This window comes from Ambystoma mexicanum, chromosome 2p, assembly GCF_040938575.1.
Source record: "Ambystoma mexicanum isolate Mex_15411 chromosome 2p, UKY_AmexF1_1, whole genome shotgun sequence".
Classification (NCBI taxonomy): Eukaryota; Metazoa; Chordata; class Amphibia; order Caudata; family Ambystomatidae; genus Ambystoma; species Ambystoma mexicanum.
The window spans coordinates 884,448,110-884,468,056 of record NC_090923.1 but is presented as its reverse complement, the minus strand read 5'-3'; the positions used below and the strand labels follow the sequence as shown (position 1 = coordinate 884,468,056).

The 19,947-nt window shown below is 46.5% G+C and overlaps 1 protein-coding gene across 1 annotated transcript in view; it reads right to left on the bottom strand.

Moving 5' to 3' along the window:
- STRN4 (striatin 4) overlaps positions 1-19,947 on the bottom strand; it is a 563,587-nt gene that overhangs the window by 402,333 nt on the left and 141,307 nt on the right. Inside the window, exons 6-7 of the mRNA XM_069644583.1 lie at positions 11,726-11,870; positions 11,185-11,329 (exon numbers count right to left, since the gene is read on the bottom strand). Of these exons, the coding sequence (XP_069500684.1) occupies positions 11,185-11,329; positions 11,726-11,870 (290 nt within the window). The remainder of the gene's footprint in view (positions 1-11,184; positions 11,330-11,725; positions 11,871-19,947) is intronic.

Here is a 19,947-nt window from a genome sequence, read left to right as displayed (position 1 = left end):
TGTAAAATAGTGTGTGCTGGGTCTAGAAAGTTACAATGGTAAGTAAAGTCAATTTCACTTTACTGCTCTGGGAAATCAGTAGTTTATCCCACAGAAAGGAATTTAAACCTTTGGGAGATCTGCAAGACTTCCCTGTGCCACTGCACTGAAGGTGCAGTGGGACACAATGTAAAAGGTGATGCCGTTGGGAGTTTGTCAGGCTCCATAACCAAAAGAAACCCAAAGCTCAGAAATCACATTAAAATACATGAAAGAGTGGGAAACAGGGTCTCACTCTCCAGGTTAAAGAAAATCAAGTCCTCTAAATCCAAAGTTGGTGGGGGTCTCCAAGGTAGAGGAAATTAGCACATTTCTAAGAATTCTCCCTAGAAACTTCTTGCCCTCGTTGTCTGGAAGGGTGGCCGCCGCAGAAGACTTCAATCGCAACGACTTCTTCTTGGCCACTGCGTAAACTACCAAGTCCGGTGACAGCTGGGCCCACAAGCACTTAAGTGCACAGTCCGGCACCCTATACTTCTCTAGGCAGTAGAAAGGTTCATCAGAGTCGGACCTTCATCCCAAAGGTCATCCAAGAGAGGAAACGAGAGGATGCCCTTTCTCTTCGCCTCACGGCGCTGGTATAAGAACCCCTCCTTCTCTGGTGTGAGCTGGAACAGTGCCAATGCCCTGGAGAGCATCGCATGGAACGATACGATCTCATCCGTAGGGGAGGATCTGGGGAGAGGAGACGGAAGGTTCCCCCCCGTCCCGCCATCATCATCCATGCCGGTCGTCGTGCCTGTCCCAGTCTCATCTGCATGGGGTGGTGGTGAAGGGTGGCAGTGGGTGCTTCTTACTCTTCGCCGGCTGTTCACCCACCGACCGGATGAAACCGGGGCCACAGGTGAGGTGGGTGCCAGAGCTACCGGCAATCCTCATTGTTATCTCAGATACCAACGTAAAGAGTCGAAAGGATGTCCAGAGAGGTCTCTAGGAGGAGGCCGAGGGGCAGGCGTAGGCAGCTGGGGCACAAGAGCAGGGCTAGGGCCCTCGTCCTGGGATTCCTTAGCGGAATCCTCGTTGCCGCTTTCATCGTAGCGAGTGACTCCGCCATCACCCTCGTCGTCAACGTCCCTCTGGATGGTCTGGAGATAAACAAGCTCATCCTCCTTGGCGGAGGAGATATTCATGCTCTTGAGGGCCTCAATGCCCCCCTCAACCCCTGTCTCTTCACGTCCAGCGGGGTCGGCCTCAGGGAGATCAGCATCTTCTCGGGGGTCTTCTCAATGGGTAAGAACAAGGTCTCCCTCCTAGGAGGGAGGACACCCTTGCCAATGGAGGGGTGTCCTGCACGTCCGCCCCTGCGGTCTTCGAAGGTCCCTTGTCTGGCTTGGTCGTCTTCTCCGGCTTGGCCTTCTCCTTAGGGGAAGGGTCATGCCCACACTCCCCTTTGGCTTCATTCATTGCGGGTAAGCAAGACGCCGTACCCTGTTTGGACTTGGTCGTCTCCGGAGCCACCTTCAGCTTGCCCGGGTGATCCGACTTCCTCTTGGATGACGATCCAGAGTGTTGCGATGCAGCAGGAGATGTACGCGCCCTGGCCGCCGAGGATCCTGCTGCAACAGCGCTCCCAATGGTAGTGGACTCGGCCTTTTGTTGGAACCCCCCTGTGGGAGGGGCGCCTTCAAAGGACTTCGAAGCCCGCTCCACTTTCCCGGATCCGGGAGAGGTATGCCCCTGTGAACCACCCGTTGCAGAGACCTTGGCCTTACGCCGATCCTTCAGCGTGCGCTTAGAGAGTTCACGGCAAACGCACTATCTTCCTCCATATGCATTGGATACAGGCAGTGCAGGCACTGGGAATGTTTGTCGTCCATGTAAACATTCCACAAACTGCAGTCGGAGCAGAGCGTGAAAAGGGACAGGAATCCTTCTCGTCTGACATGATCCACGTGGTGTAAGCCTTGAAAAATCTTCTGGAATCTAACGCAACAAAATACGCCCTTAAGGGGCTCTGAAGAAAGACGAAAATGGGTCCCCATTAATCGGACAGATGATCGAAGGAGTACGAGGCTCGATTGTGCGAAAAATAGAGTGAAACTCTTCCAAAAAGTGAAAAACACAAAAAAGCTTGAGAGCTAAGCACAAGGACTCCAAACACTTGAACATGCGGTAAAGGTTTTAAGATGGCTGCCAGAGGAGGGGCTTAGGTAGAGGGCAGTGATTGGCTGGGGGCAGTATGACCCTGAGACCAGCGATTGGTTGTTAGGCGAAACAGTTCAGTAATAAAACTGATTTTTTTTCTTCAATGAGGATTCCCAGCCGGACGACAGGGAATATTCATGATCCATGCCAGACCCAATGCTGGAGAAATTCATGAAACTATTTATAATAGCACCAACGCAATTCAGGGAAGCACAACCCAGGGTTGCAAGTTTAGATGAGCAGCATCCAGGACATATATACACTTTTCAAAAGAACATCCAGCTACTTAAAAATGTTAGGCATAAAACCTAAAACTTTTTTCAATTCTGTATAAAGCAAAACACAATGCTACACTTTAAGAATGACAAAGTTATTCAAGGCAGGTAAACCCTATTGGTAAGATTTTATGCTCAGTCAAGCAATGATAAAACAGTACCAATACTTACTACTTTTCAGAAGTGGGGAAACACCATTCAAAGTAAAGCAACATCTATACTTTTTAGAGAGCACACTGCAACTCAAAGGTAGGTATAACCCAAGGACACTTTGTAACTTCTTTCACAGAGATACAGTTACCACACTTATTCTTTTAGCAAGTAAGTACTTTTGTTTTACTTTTCAAGACAGAAGCCTTTTCTTATCCAATCCTTCCATAGTCTATTGTATGACTTCTCAGAGGCAGAAGAGGGACCCTAGTGGTCTAGGTGCCAGATGCAGGCAGTTTGAGATTGACTTTCCTGCAACAGAGGAGATTATCTTAAACAAGTATTCTATTTCAGAGTTAAAGTGTTCAGGGACTTCAGAGAAGGCTCCTGTGTGTGTTCCAGCATTAGGGCTTGGCAAGTGGTATAGGCAGACTACCAACCACACAAATCACCCACTCAGCCGCACAGGATGCACACCAGACTTAAGGCAAGTATTACTCAAGCCCACACATTACCTTAAGAGAAAATAAGAGCTACTGGGTGGCTGCCTTAAGGATGCAGCAACACAGGACCCAGTCCCTGGATTCTTGGTCTGGAGACAAAAGAACTGGACACTGGATGGGAACTTTTAGTAGTCAGGAGGCTTCCAGCAACGGATACTTCATGGATTCTCACAGCTCTGGATTTGGCGCCTTTTTACAGCAGCCAGATTAAGAACGAATATCGCTGGTTGGATTCTCTTCACCTACTCGGCACTGCATTCTGGTGAGGGGACTTCAGAGATTTGAATCATGTCTCCGGAGAGCCAGGAGGAGGCCACCAAAGTTTTGGACGGATTCAGTCTTCAGAAGACCACACACTGCAGAATGGCTCCCAGTGTATTAGGGTATTGCAGCCCAGCAAGGTCGCAGCACGTCGTGGGATGGCTCACAATGCAGGTCTTATTGCGACTAGTGATCTCTCACCAGCCTCTGGGTAGGAGTCGCCGTGCTCGGGACACCCGGGTTGACTGAAAGGAAGGGCAACAAATGCTACAGCCGTCTTTTCATCTTCCTCTTCGGTTTCAGCTCCAGTGGCAGACTGGTCAGCAGCTTCCAGGAACAGAGTATTTATCGGGAACTACAACAACTTCTGCAATCTCTCCCTGCAGTTTATAGCAAGGAGCGGTCCGGGAGGACAATAAGGACAGCAACCCCACCCCCCCCCCCCCCATTGATACTTGGTTCCTTTCAGGAAAGGTGGAATACAAAGTGCTGCAGAGTTTTGGACTCCTCCCTCGCTTCCTGCCTTCTCAGAAACTCTCGAGCACAGCTGGGGAATACAAAGATTCCCACCAAAGACAAAACTTCCACCGAGGTCGCTCCTGCCTAGAATGGCAGGGGAAGACCTAAAACGACAAGCAAATGCGAAATGGCAAAAAAAGAAGGAGCTCACCATTTCAGCAAAATGGTGGCCCTTAAGTGCATTATCAAGGCTGATTTAACAGCTTGTGAGGAATAAGACTAAAGTCACTAAGTTAAGACCACTGCCACCAGCCATTCAAGTAAACTTGCAATTCTAACAGAAATGCTACAAGTAAGTAGGAAAGGTGATAGATTGTATCCCCCAGCACTTCACACAAGGTGGGGTGTGCTAGCTCACTCATACCAAATGTAAAGTGGATGAAAATCCCCCTTTACTACTTGGGAACAGTAGTTTACCCAAGTACATGAAAGAGAAATCAACAGGGGAACCCAAAGGGGCAACTAAGCCTAACCCCAAAAGTTATATAAAACTATAAATCCAACCACACACTATGGAGAGACATAAAAAGGTCACCCATAAAAAGAGTAAAAGGCTAGGTGATCGGGGGGGGGGGGAAATGATTCACACCCCTAGGGACAAGGTAAAATAATGACCAAGTCCAAGCAAAATGTTAAGGGGTTGACACAGGTCAGGAAGTTTTATCAAAAATATGAAATTCTTACCCATCACATACCGCGAGGAGACGAGAGCCTGCAAGGAGGGACATGCCAGCAGAGATAAGGCGATGGCGATCTGGGACAAGCTTTAAGGTCCCAGAGTAGCATGTCTCCCAAAGATGATGTTCTTCAAAGCCGAAGGCAACGGGAACCACAGAGGGCCCAAGGGAATCATACCGTACAACCAACTTGTCTCAGTAAAAGTCAAGATGCAAAGTTAAACTAGAAATCCATGAACTTAAAATGTTGTGATGGCAGAGAAAGAATCATGGACAATAAGAATGAGAGAGAACAGTGTATAACACTCTGGGAAAAGGGGAAGTGTTAGGCAGGATTGTATACAGTGCCATGTGGGAGACTGCACCAGCCTTGTCCTCTTGGCAATAGTCACCCCAGCCTTTGGTATAAGCATGTACTACACAAGTTGGTAGAGGGATTGAGCAGCCAGGCTCATCTCAAGAGGGTTCAATGTGAGCTGTAGGGTTGTAACAGTTTCACAGTGACAAGTATCCAAATAACACTTACACTCAAGGTTTCTTGATTAAACGATTATGCATTAATTAAACAGTCAGTTTGAATAAGCCTTCTTTAGCAGGGAGCAAATAAGTAACAAAAATATACTTCAATAAATACACACTCGGTGTCAATAAATCAGTAGATACCTACCCATTCGGGGTGGCACACAGACACTTCCTACACCCTGAGGTGACAAACACTGGGCACTGATATAACACTGGTACATTTAGAGCAATGCTGAGCTTGGTGTCAAAAGGAAAAGGTTCAGGGAGAAAACAGTTAACAAGTTTCTCAAACAGGTAAGCACTTCTAAACCCGCCCTCCCACCCCCAATGCAATGTAGATTAACCCTTTCCCAGCTACACAAGTAAAGAATGTGTGACTTTTTGGAGGGACAGATCAAAACACAAAGTCAGAAGTTAGAAGAGTCTTCGGGGAGCCAGGACAGCCAATGTCACTTGAGCAAAGTCTAGGGGAGCTGGAGTTCTTCTTGAAATTAAGTAAAACATCTTGCACAATGTTAAAGAGTTTGTTGACAAAGAAATCACTGTTGGGCCAAAAGAGGGGAGGCTTGTGATGGGCAAAGCTGCAAGCAAATCTGCAAAAAGTAACAAAGGCAAGTCTCAACTGAGAGCTAGCAAGTTACACATCAAGAGGCAAGTACCCCTTAGTTTACAGTACCTTGGTTCTGAAGAAATTGGTTCCAGCTGGCTTCTGTTCCTGTTGTAGTATGGCAGAGCCTGTTCCTGGGCCTCAGTCATAGGGACAGGGAGGAAATCTGGACTCCTGCACTACGATTCAAAATGTTAGCGGCAGCAATGCGCAAACTTCAGATCAGCTGCACTTCATGGTTCCAGCTTCTCCCGAATAGCACCACTGCGGTTCTCGGATACCTTTTCTTTTTAAACTGGCCTTTCTTTGCATTTTCCATACAACAAACTGCCTGTATATTGTTCTAACTTTATTATCCTACCACACTTTCCCTGGTTCAGTCTTGTGTGTTTCAGGTAGTGCCATCACTCATTTTGATTGAACAATGCAATGTCAGGCAATCCATTGGAGAATGTCTGTTCCAAGTTCCTTTTTTTGTTCCCTCATTGCCTTTTCCCACACAACCGTTTCTGCTGTTGACCAATTTCTCAGGTCTTCCCACCATCCATCAATACTTGGCTCCTTAGTAGCTTTCCACTGCATGGCTATGCTACATTTGGCTAGTATGTAAATGAGGTCTTTAATCTTTACAAGGGACTTCTGCTTCGTGTTTTCTTAAACAGGCCCAGCATACAAGTATCCAAGCATCGGAGATCCCGATTAATACCCCCTTGAGCTACTTTACTCGCCACCCTCCTCCAAAAGACCTGCACCACCTGACAGTCCCAAAACATATGCATCAATCCTGCATTCTCTTCATTGCATTTGGGATCTTCCCTTACATTTCAATTGAACTCTAGGTGGGATCAATCATACCTCAAATTCTGGAAATAGCATGCCCCCCTCTCAGATGTTGGTGTAGTCTCCTCCGTGACGGCTGGCCACCTACCTTTTGAATAGTACTTCTAGTCCTGTGTAGCAGGAACTGACCCTCATGAATATTTGTGGCCTCTCAGTTCAGTAAAATCCAGCAAACTCTTTTCGTTCCTCAAATCCCCCATCGATGCAATCCCGCTCGCTCCCAGTGTGTCCTTACTCTCATTCTATAACCATGAATTACCGCAGCCAAGGGAGTCTGTGGCGATATCAGGTCTCCTAGTCCCATGGTTTTGCAGGTCCTCCGCCATATATGTATTCCTAACTTCACTAAATGGGGGTGGCTGTTCCCTCTGAAAGTCCAAATTAAATCTGAGTTGTCTTTTTAATGCTGGTTTTAGGACAATTGTATCTCTGGTAGGGTCACCTGCCATCCATTGCACTACATACTCTAGCTGGCACGCCAGACAGTATAATTCAAAGTTCGGGATCTTCAATCCTCCCTGCGCTTAGGGCCTTTAATACCATAAGTGCAACTCGATGCCTACCCCCCTGCCAAAGGAATCCCCTGCATGTTTTGCCTAGTTCTATAAAGACTTTAGGAATATTGTAAGGGAAATTTCCAAAGCAGTGCATTTCTCGGCAATGCCACCATTTTTAATAGTGCTGCTTTTCCTGCCATTTACAGGGGAAGATTGCTCCAAAACTCCATTGATTTAACCAAGCCCTCCTTAACCAGAACTGGTTTAGATTCATGTTCAAGCTTAGGATCATGGTGTAGGTTCAGCCCTAGATATCTAAAGGAGTCCTTTTATGGTAAGCATAGAACCGGCAGATCTGCTTCTCTAAGAGTCGCCATCCCTGCCAGAGGGAATAGAAATGACTTGCCACTATTAATTCGGATCCTCGTCAGTCTACCGAAGTTGTCCAACACTTCCAACACGTATGGCAAATTCACCTCCGGGTTACTTAGCTAGAGCAACAGATCTGCGTGCATTGACACTGTGCCGCACCACAGTTATTTCTATGCCAGCATTGCTATATTCCTGTCTCAGAAACGCGGCAATGGGTTCTGCTGCAATTATGTATAGCATTGGGGACAGTGGGCACCTCGGTCTCGTCCCTTTATGCAGTTCGCATTTGTCAGACATGAAACCAGTCCGGACCATAACGGTTGAGAGTATATTAATTTCACCCATTTCATGTAGTTTGGCACGATTCCCATCTTAACCATGGTGGCATATAACCAGTCCCAGTGGACAGAATCAAACGCCTTGGTACCATCCAGTGAGGCAACAGCACTTTGCTCAGCCCTGTCGCTCGTGCAATGGATGACATGATGCAGTCCTCTCAGATTCCCAGCAATACTCCTCCAAGGAACATATCCAGTCTGGTCATGCTTGACTAAGGTTGGTATTACTTGCCTAAGCCTATTTGCCAGGAGTGCCGTAAGAATCTTAATAACTTGATTTAATAGAGACAATTGTCTGTAGGAACTACAGTCCGTGTCCTCCTTGTTTGGTTTGAGGCGTTGGATTATTACAGCCTCACGCATACTTCCTGGGAGGATTCCCAATTCATATGCTTTATTGTATACCCTGGCTAGTAGTGGCGCCAATGTGGCTACATAAGCCTTAAAGAAGCCTGTCCGTTCCTGGCCCCCCCCCCCTCCAACCTCCCAAGGGCAATGTTCTTGTAGTGGCCATCGCTTCTTCAGGGGTTATGGGCTCCGCTAGTATATTCATTTGTTGTTCCTCTAATCTCGGCAGGGTAATAAGGTCCAAGGCATCCCGTATCTTCCTCTCGCACTATACATGCATCGGTGTACAACTCCCTGTAATATTCTGAAAAGACGATCAATACCTGCTTGCATGTTTACTTCCTCCTGGTCTACGTTTAGGATGGAATGTATCGGAGATCTTACATTCCTATTTTTATATAGCCAGGATAGCATTCGCCCTGGTTTATCCACTTGCGCAACATTTCTTTCAAGATATCTTGCGTAGCTAAACTTACCCAGCCTATCCCAGTGTGTTAAACACGCTTGCCTCAATCCAATTTCTTCCTCCAAATGTTCCTCTCTAGCATCGCCCGCTGTTCCAGTTCCAATAATTTACTTTCCATATCATTTAAGTCTTTATTAATTAATTTCTGCGCCCCCACTCCCCCCCACCCTCCACCTGCTGTGGCTATCATCTCGCCTCCGATCACTACTATATGTTCATCAGATACTGCGAACTTGTTTTACACTGCCCTCCACTGACTCATGAAATCAACCAGGCTTTTTTCTTATATGTTCTTCATACGCTTTAACCTGCAACGATTCGCTTCTCAATCTCCGAGTGGGTATGGGCGGTCTCAGGGGGACACCTTCCATACTGAAAAGAGGAGCATGGTCTGACAAAACCCTAGCCTGATATTCAGCCTCGGTAAATTCCCTCACGCGTTCTTCCACCATGAATAAATAAATCAAGCCTTGTGTGAACTCCACGTGGGGCAGAGTAATGAGAGTATTCTCTTCTATCCCTGTGTAGGGTCCTCCATACGTCTTCCAACTGAAAATGGTTCAAGAGTGTGCTCAAGACCTTGGCCGAAGGTCTTTTATGCTTTGTGTCAGACCTATACATAATTGGATTCAGGGTGCAATTGAAATCTCCACCCCCATATAATTACTGTCTGTTCTGATACCTTGTGGGCTTTCTGGCTTCTGGGGTCCAGCACTCTGTTGAGGTGGCTAAGGTTTGGTAAGTCCGGAGGATCTTCCTGGAGCTCGGGTCCGACTTAAAAACGATGCACTTGATTCTGGTGTTCTTCTCCTCGACACTCAGTTCCTGCAGCAGCAATGGAAGTAGAGCCAGCTGCGAGAGGATTTCCAGATTAGTTGGTTTTGGGGTCGATTGGACCCTCCAACCCAAGGGGAGAAGTCGTCCTTTGCAGGTCTTTTCTAGTCTAGGCGAATTCAGAGCTTCAGCACTGCATCAGGGCTTCACCAAGCAAACCAACTGTACAGGAGTTGCAGCAAGCGTCTCTTCCAAGTTCTTCTTTGGATTCCTTCATCCAGTGGTCAACTCTGCCTTTTGTCTAAAAGACTGCGCCGTTTATGCAGGCTTCTCCCATTCATTCCCAGCCGAGCGGTCACTCACAGCAGGATGGCTGTCCTCAAAGGACAGCCAGCCAATCAACTTTAGGTGCATTCCTGTAACCAAGGGGGCTTAAGGACCGGGAGTTTCGGACCCCTCCCTCGCTTCCTGCCAGACACGCTGGAGCCAGAGGCGGGTTTCACCAGTGAACCCCGCCAAAGACAAAGGGACCAAGCCTGGTTTGGGGCGCAGAGTAAATCTCAAGAAGGACCTTTCCAACAAGAAATGGCGAAAAAAAGAAATGGGCCATTTTGACAAAATGGGCACCCATGGGTGATTTACTGCAGCTGCAATTGCAGCCTGCGGTAAAAACAAAATGGTAGGAAAAAGTAAACCACTGCCATCAGCCATTAATTGTAGAAAGGGTTAACACAAAAATGTTACATGAGAAACTAGACAAAGGGGATACTAAGTACCCCTCCAGCACTATTGTAACAGTGTGTTCTGGGTCTAGAAAGTTACAAATGTAAGTAAAGTCAATTTCACTTCACTGCTCTTGGAAAAAGTAGTTTAACCAAAATAAGGTATTTCAACCTTTGTGGGAAATCTATTAGACTTCCTGGTGCCACTGAACTGATGTAAAATGATGATGCTTATGGAGTTTGTCAGACTCCAAAACCAAAAGAGTGTTGAAATCACAGAAAAATACAGGAGTGGGGAAAAGGTCTCACTCTCTCCAGGGTCAAAATGTAAAGCAAAAGAGCTGGGGGTCTCCAAGGTAGCAGGGAATTATCACATTTCTGAGAATGCTCCCCAACAGGAAAGCAACTATATTCTGAAGAACATTATATCCAAGAGAAGGTTATGAGCCAGAGTTTTGAGTAACTAGTCAATTGTACTATATTCAAACTCAAGAAGACCAAAGGAAGCTGAACCAGAATTTCCCTGGCGGGAGAGCCCACCAGAGCAATAGTACCTTCCAAGAATATGCTGAGATCAACAATCGGATCTTACAAAAGATCCCCAAAAGGGATTCCAAAAGAGGGGTGGGGGTATGCAAGTCCATTTGCAGTGTTACAGAGACGGATCCAAGAAATCATGAGAGAATATTTGAGGATTATAGAATAAAGAATCCTACAGACTGTTACAAGTACACTCAGGAGAAGGGAGTCATTTGCCGGACCCAAGTTAGTTTTCATAGGAGAGGGGAAGTTAGGTTAGTTTTGGACTGCAGACTTATTCCTTTGGACATTCACGAATGACGAGCACCTTAGTCAGTAACATAGGCAAGGACCACGCATAGTAATAGGGAAAGTTAAGCCATATAATTTTACTTTAATGAACTATTGCGAATGTCCTCTGTGTCCATGTCCTTCTTGCCACACTAGACATTAGCGTTTGTCCCTATTCATGAGAATAGGGTGGCCGCTCAGAATCTGTCCAAAAGGAAGATTCTGAAAATCCATACTAACAATTTTCCATACTGCAACTTGTAAGTGCACTCCTCCACTGTGACACGCTGTAGCCATCACATTGCACTCATTGACATACCTCTTAAATCACCAAGTTCGTTGCTGTCTCCTGCAGGTCTGTTTTCACTGGAGCTTTCACCGTCTTCACCAGAACCCAGAAAATGAAACTCGTTTAGTGCATCCTCAGAGTCTTCATCATCTGGCATCAGTGGTTCAGCAGAGATCTAGGAAACAAGCACACCACATTGAAATCAGCCACTTTATCATAGCTGACCTACCCACAACAACCCTAGTACACCAAACAAAAATGAAGAGGATAATGGGGGTTACTAAAAAAAAATGTAAAAAAAGTGTAATAGACCCAGAGATGGTTATTCTGTGTTTCTCGTCACCCCAGCCTAACAGGAATTGGGAATTAACCAATGCCTATCGCAAAGGGATGTGGAAGGCAAATTCAAAAGAATGGAAGGGCCCCTGAAAATGAGGGCCTTCAAAAAGGAGATACCAAGATCTTCTGGGTGAAAGATCAATGGTTTACACGAGGGCGGAGGGGTAATCATTCAGGGAAGTGACATTTACAAACTGCTCTTCAACATTCTATATATTCCATGCAGTACTGCCTTCATTCGGAGTTCCTTGTGCTGCGGCCGCGGGCTGTTCAGATCGTCTTCCTCATCACTATCCTCATCCTCACAGTTCTGTAGGAAAGGAATCTTGTCCAGCACAGAGCTGGAGAGGCTGTCCTTAGTCTCTTTCCCAGCATTCCTATAAATGAAGAAAACTCAGTGACAGCCATTGTGCAGGTGCCATGCCTTTGACGCAATCATTAATCACAAGGTTTTGTAACCGCATGATGCACAGGTCCACACACACATAATCAAAGCTGCAACAATGTGGGTACTCCAGCTAGCAAGAGCATTGCAGCGGATTATGTAAACATATGGCAGAGGGATAAGAGAAGTACCATTCTCATGAAGGTTAATTAACTCTTTAGACAGAACCACAGAGACAAACTAGCTGAAGATGCTGCTTGCCAAAATACCAACCACAAGAATCACAACAGCAACAAGCCAGATTTGGGTCCAAAAGGTTCATCTATGGACAACAAGGCAGCCCAAAGTGTCCAGTGACAAATGGAGCACCAATGTCCAGAAGGCAAAGTATTTACCACAGAAGTTTTCCAAGCAGCCCGAGATTGATCAAGTAACATTTATGCAGCCTAATGACAGATGAAGGTCCATATACTTTCAGTACCATCACAATTTAGTAGTATGCTACTGAATAGGCAATAAATATTTCTAAAACAAGCTAGAGTATCGTAGAGAGGAAATCTGTAAGTAGACGAAATACCTTATGGTGCAACAGAGCGTCCACAAAAGCCTAGGATTAAAACAAGCATTTAAATAAGGTTGAGCCTCATCAGTTTTTTTTTTCATACACCATCACCTAGGGATGATGGGTGGGTGCCACATTACTATATAATCAAGCTATTTAATAATTGCTAAACAAATTGGTTATACATTTGCAAACTTTCCATAAAGTAAGTAGTAGGATATTACTAAGCGGGGGCAATCTCAGTCCAAATCGTAGCCCTTAACACGGTAAATAAGGAGTACCACGCCACTGATCATAGCAATAGGTTATGTTATAAAGCTTTCATACCGCATCAAATCACCACCGCATTGATCTCAGAGCCCTTGGCTTGTCTAGGAGTAGGCATATTGTGCTCCCACCCCTGGTATCTAGACCTTACTATGTAGAGGAAAAGCAGGGAGAAGATTAAGAGAAGGATCATGCAGGTGAAATGCAAAACTTGGATGGGACAATTTAGATGGGTAAAAGGAATTCTTTGTGACGGATGGGTGAATGTGGCTCCATTAAGGTGGACCATAGATTGGTATTGCAGAAAGGAAGGAATGCTCTAACCAGGTCAGTCATCAAAAGAATAATCTACAGTAAGCGGTTTAGAGCATGGAGGTATTTGACAACACATTTGGTTGCATGATCAGTGTGAGAAATGCATCCGTCTCACATTTGGTTCTATTGCATGGGGCAAACTACGAAATAGTAATCAGAGACTGCCAAGTCAAGCCAAGCCAAGACAAGCCTTTGTAAGGTGAAAGTAGCTGGAGAATAAAAAGGTACGATGTGCTGCTATGCATCTGTGGACACATTCAAGTATCTGCTGCAAACCTGAAGGGGTGGGGGTCTTTTCGTATTCTAATAATTTATTGTCTGAAAGAACAGTCACTGCAAAGCTCAGGGCTCCTGAAATTGCATAAGTTACATGACTTGCTGTTCGGCTACGACACTAGTTGATTGTACAGCACAGTAAGGCCACATCACAGAACTAAGTAGCTGGGAGGGAATCTTTCAGGCTTCAAGCCAAAACATCAACACTAGCGTGCCAAAGGCAGCACATTAAAATACATCCTCAGTAAAGGATTTGCCAAATATGGGATACATTACTCACCGTAATCTTATTTCTGGTGCTTGTATCTGCTTAGATTCACATGCTCTGCATAGTCCGACATCTAGTGGAAGTCGCAGAGTATTACAAGATTTGTTTTCGAAACTCGGACATTGACAGGACGTGTTAGTAATATTATCCCTAGTGTGACATGTACTGTACCCATGGTCCTTCACGCGTCAAGGTCCCTCAGATTGTTTCCGACATGAGGTTGCATGAAGTATAGCGTGAGTACAGATGTGATAAAAAGCAAAAACAGTGATAACAGAAAAAAGATCTATGCACCTTCTACTCCAGATGGGAAGGAAGGGTGGGCGCATGTGAATCTAAGCAACTATAAGCACCAGAAATGCAATTACAGTAAGATGGAGTAGAGTAATGTATCCCTTCTGGAGCTTGTAGATCTGCTTAGATCACATGCTCTGCATAGATAAGCGAGGAGGTGGGAAGTGAGAAGGTACAGCGGCAAAGATGTTTTAGGAACGCTTGTCCCACCTGTGAATCTGTTTTAGAGTGCATTTCAATGCAATATTGCTGTGTGAACGTATGGATGGAACTCCATGTAGCAGCTTTGTAAATGGCATCTAGAGGGAAGTTTGCAATGAAAGCTAAGGTAGCTCCTATACCCCTGGTAGAGTGTGCCCAGGGTGAAAGGTAAGCCTTTCTTGGCTAGTGAATAGCAGAGCTGTATGCACTCGACTATCCATCTGGAGATGGCGTTCTTTGATATGTGATCGCCTTCTCTTCCAGGTGCTATGGAAGAGTTGGTCCGTTTTCCTTAGAGGTTTAGTTTTGTTCACATAGTACAAGACCACCCTCCGTACATCAAATGTATGGAGGCTTCCTTCTGTCGAGTTAGATGGATTTTGGAAGAAGGTAGGGAATTCTATGAATTGGTTAACATGGAACTTTGAAATAAATGAACTTCGGGGAGAACCTAGGATGCGTTCTGAGGTCAAACTTGTTCTTGTGTATCAAGAAAAAAGTCTTGTACGAACAAAGCCTGTTGCTCACCGACGCGCCTTATAGAGGGGATAGCTACTAGGAATGCAGTCTTGTAAGTCAGATGTTTTAGGCTGGCCTTTTGCATAGGCTCAAAGGGTGGAGCCATGAGCCTGGAGAGCACAACATTGAGAACCCAACCCGGGGTAGGGTTGGAAATTGGGTGTTTGGGTAATGGCAGGAACTTTCCACCAGGACACCTTGTTCCATCTAGTGGTGCAAGCTGACCGGGCCGTCAGATGCACTTTGATGGAATTAAATACTAGGACTGAGTCTAGTAGGTAAAGCATGTAGTGTAGAATGTAAGTGGGGAGACATGCATAAGCAAATTTCCCTGACCAGTTCAGTCACAGGACGTTCACCTTAGAGCCTGGTTGGGAAAACATGGACGCACAGTCTGGGCATTGTGAGTTTAGGCTTGTGGCAAACAGGTCTAATGGTTGACCCCATTGTGAGAATATTCTGTCTTCGATATCTGTTGAGTTGCCACTTGTGTTCATCTGGTAGAGGGTATCTGCTTAGAGTGTCTGCCAGAGAATTGAGTTCCCCTGGAACATGATGCGATGTTAGGCACATGTTCTGCTAGAGTGCCCACTTCGATATTTTTTGGGATAGCTTGGACAGACCAAGAGTGTGCCTCCTTGCTTGTTCAGGTAGAACATGGCGCTGGTGGTGTTCGAGGTCCTGCACTGTTTGACCTGTAAGATGTTGAAGAAAGGCCTGAAGAGCCTTGAGGACTGCCAAAAGTTCTAGGAAGTTGATGTGTCTTTGGACAGTAGCGTATGTCCACTGGCCCTGGGCTGTGTGGTGAAGGAAGTGAGACCCGCCACATCCAGCGAGTGAGGCGTATGTAGTTAGGATTGCTTGTGCTGGTGGAACGCAAAAGGGTTTTCCTTTTAGCAGGTTGTCCCTGGACCATCAGCGAGGACCCTTTAGCAGGGTTAGTGAAACCAAAACGAGATCGTTCCACTGACCGCTTGCCCCGAGACCATTGTTTTGCTAGCCATTCCTGCATTGGGCACCCACGCAGGCGTGCGTGTGGATCCAAGTGAATGCAGGAGGCCATAATCCTGAGCAAGCGCATTGCTTTGTGTACAGTTATCTGGCGACCGACCTTGTAGTGAGGTACTTGCAACAGCATGTTTCGTACTCTTTCGTTTGTTGGGAATGCCAGCTCCTCTGTCTTTAGGATAGCCCCTAGAAATTGTTTCATTTGTCTGAGGACTAGACTGGATTTCTTCTCGTTGATGGTGAAGCCCAGATTCAAAAGAAGGTCTATTTTTTGCGTATTTGGTTTGCAAATTTGAGGAGATTTCCCATAATTAGCCAATTGTCCTGATAAGGGTATACTGGAATTGACTTTCTGTGCTGGTGTGCTGCCACTACTGCGAGTACCTTTGTGAATACTCTTGGTGCTGAGGCGATGCCAAAAGGGAAGTACTTTGAACTGGTAGTGAACTCCTGCCAACTTGAAATGCAGATATTTTCTGTGCGCAGGGAGCATTGAAATATGAAAGTATGCATCTTTCATATCCAATGTTGCCATGTGGTCCCCCCGTTTTAGGAGTGGGATTACCTTTTGAAGCGTGGTCATACGGAACTTGTGGTTTGACATTTGTTCGCATATCCAATACTGGGCGCATGGAAAGGTCTTCCTTTGGCACAAGGAAGTACGTTGACCAAATACCCTTGTTCACCTGATTTGCTGTGACAATATCTATGGCGTCCTTCTCCAGCAGGGCCTTTACGTCTTCAAACGATGTGTTTTTCTTCAGTTGACATTTTCCTGTTTCTTGGCGGGTGGTAGGGTGGTTTTTGTAACTAGATACAATACCCACCTGCCACAGTGGACAACGCCCACTTGTCCAATGTTATCCTCTCCCATAGGTGGGCTATAGCCAGAGGAACGTTAAGCACCCTCACCCCGAAACCTTCTAGAGTTTGAGAATCCCCGGTGAACATAGGGTCTGTCGGTCAACTGGCCAAGGGATTTCAGTGTGTCATATGCCTCCTTTGCACTCATAAGGGCGTCTTCGACAGCCTTCCCGAATAATACATTAGGCTCCACTGACATGTTTAGGAGGGTTGCCTGGGTTTCTAACTTAAAATCCGATTGTCTGAGCTAGGCGTGGCACTTGATGCGCATACCCTCTGCTATGATGCATGCTTCATTATCTGCTGCTCAAGGTTATTTTTCAGGATGCAGTTTGATATCCGCCTGCCTTCTGTAACAGTCTTCAACAATTGAGCCTTTAGGGGTTCCGGGACAGCATCTATTTGGTGTTCCAGGTCATCCCATTTGTGGCAGCCGTAACTAGCTAGAAGCGTAGTGTTGGCGATTCTGGTTTGGTATGCCGACGCCAGAGGAGTGCCTGACCTCTTTCTGGTAGCAGTGACCACTAACGAATCCAGTTTAAGCTGACACCTAATGTACAGGGGGTCAGTGGGCACGGTCCGATTAGTTTTTCTATTCTGGGTTGACCGCCCTAGTGAGACTAGGCACCAGCAGAGATGACTGGATGGGTCTTTGTGCAGACTGCAGGAGTGTAATAAACTGGATGGCAGAACTTTTGTCCCCCAGAAGAACAAGTTACTTCTTACCTTGTAACGTTCTTTCGACGGGATGTTCCTCCGACGTATTCCTCATCTTAGATATATCCTTCCAGCTCTGCTGGCCTCGGAAATTTATTTATTTTTTCTCCAGAGGGCGCTGCGCGTCGACATCCCTCGAGTCGATGTCCTTCGACAGCCGCCGTATCGACGCTCGACGTCATCCTGCCTATAAAGGCCGCGCGCAGCGTCCGTTGCTCAGTTACGTTTTGTAGCCCACAGTATTACTGTCTGGACTAGACTAATCACCCTGAAGGAGCGTAAGCTGCAACAACAAGGGAAGTAGAACTGCGGGGATGGATGGGAGGGTCGATGAGGAATACGTCGGAGGAACATCCCGTCGAAAGAACGTTACAAGGTAAGAAGTAACTTGTTCTTCGAAGGGATTGTGTCCTCCGACGTATTCCTCATCTTAGATAGGCTCCCATAGCAGTATTCTATATTCGGAGGAGGGAGTACTGACTTCACGCTGTCTTCTATTGATGAATAGAATGCAGTACAGCCCTTCCAAACCTAGTCTCTTGACTAGAGGAGGAATCCAGATTGTAAAAACGTGTAAAGGTATGGACAGACGACCATGTAGCGGCCGCACATATATCTTTAATCGGCACGCCTCTTTTGAGGGCCGATGAAGCTGCAATACCTCTGGTCGAATGAGCCCTAAGGTTTTGAGGGGGCTCTTTCCCTGCCAGTTTATAACATTCCAGAATGGCTAGAATGATCCATCTGGAAATGGTCTGCTTAGTTATTGGTAACCCCAGCTTGTGACCTGCGTAACCTACAAACAGCTGGTCTGCCTGTCTTATCCTGGTTAGTCTACCAATGTAAAAACTTAAAACCCTCCTAGGGTCTAGTCTGTGTAACCTCTCTTCCTCTTTCCCCGGGTGAGGAGGAGGATAGAAAGATGGTAGGGTAATCTTCTGAGAGATATGGAATTCAGAAACTACCTTTGGGAGGAAATTAGGCTTCACTTGCAGGACAACTTTGTCTTTGTGAAAGATTGTATGAGGGGGTTTACAAGAAAGAGCTCACCCTTCTAGCAGATGTAAGTGCTATTAATAAAACAGTCTTAAGGGTAAGGAATCTTAACGAACAAGAATGGAGAGGTTCGAAAGGTGTACCTATCAGGAAAGTTAGTACTAAGTTTAAATCCCATAGGGGAACTTGGAATGGTCTTGGGGGATAAACATTGGTTAACCCCTTTAGAAACTGTATTACCAAGGGTAATTTGAAATAGGATGGTTCCTCCGCAGTACGCTTAAAGATAGATAGCGCTGCGAGATAGCCCTTAATGGTGCCAACTTGAAGGCCTGAATTTGCCAAATATAGTAGGAAGGACAAAACCATTGGTGTACCGCATGAAAATGGGTCGATATTCTGTTCTCTACACCAGCTGCAAAATCTGTTCCAACGGCAGCGGTATAAAGACTTTGTTGCTGGCCTCCTTGCCGAAAGCAACACCTCCATAACATCATCAGGGAGGTCCCAATCCTTGTACCTCAGCCGTTCAGAAGCCAAGCGTGAAGGTTGAGGGTTTTGATGTCTGGATGGAGAACCTGACCTCCCTTCTGTGAGAGTAGGTTCTCTCTGAGCGGAAGTCGAATTGGAGGGCAGATGGACAAGTCTAGAAGGTCCGGGTACCACGTTCTCCTGGCCCAATCCGGGGCAATTAGGATCATGGTTCGCGGGAATCTTCTCAACCTCCTGATCATTTGAGGAATGACAGGGACCGGTGGGAACGCGTACAGAAGCGGAAACTCCCAGTCCACTATGAACGCGTCTCCCAGAGCTCCTCTCGGAGGAAATTCCCTTGAGCAGAACAGGTCGCATTTCCTGTTTAGGCTGGTGGCGAACAGATCTACCCGAGGGGTTCCCCAAAGGGCGAAGATCTCTTGAAGGACTTCCTGAGCTAGTTCCCACTCGTGGGAGACTGTTCTGCCTGCTCAGAGCGTCCGCTGTCAAGTTCTTCTCTCCGGCTAGGTGAACTGCCGATAGAGAGATTCCTTCTTGGATTGCCCAAAACCAGAGCTGCATCGCCTCTCTGCACAGGGGTAGTGATCCTACGCCTCCTCTTTTGTTGAGGTAGTGCATGGCCACCGTGTTGTCCGTCATTATCAGGACGTTCTTCCCTTGTGTTGAAGGCTTTCCTGCCAGCTGTACAAGTCTGATGGCTCTCAGCTCTAACAGGTTGATGTGTAGTCTGGACTCCGATGGAGACCAACGACCGCTGATGGTCAAGTCGTTGGCGTGGGCTCCCCACCCCGTGAGTGAGGCATCCGTGACTACTGTTATCTCCGGCCAGGGTTGCCAAAACTGTTCTCCTTTCAGAATGTTCTCCTGACAGGCCCACCACTGAAGGTCTCGAGCCACCCTGCCGGGAACCTGAAGAAAATCTGTCATTCTCCCTGAGAATTGTGACCACTGAGTCCTCAGTGCCCACTGGAGGGATCTCATTCTCAGGCGAGCCTCTGGCACAAGGAAAATGCAGGATGCCATGAGGCCTAGCAACCTCAAAAAGTCGAAGGCTGGGAGACGTTGGGCATGTTGGAACTTGGTAACCATCTGTAGAATATCTTGAGCCCTCACCTCTGGTGGCGAGGCTTTTCCCAGGGAAGTATCCAGGATCGCTCCTATGAACTGGAGTCTCTGCGATGGTATCATTTGAGACTTCTTTAAATTGAGGGAGAAACCCAGTTTGTGAAGGGAGTAGCACACGTGATTTAGCTGGATCTGAGCTTGCTCCGGAGAAACAGCCCTGAT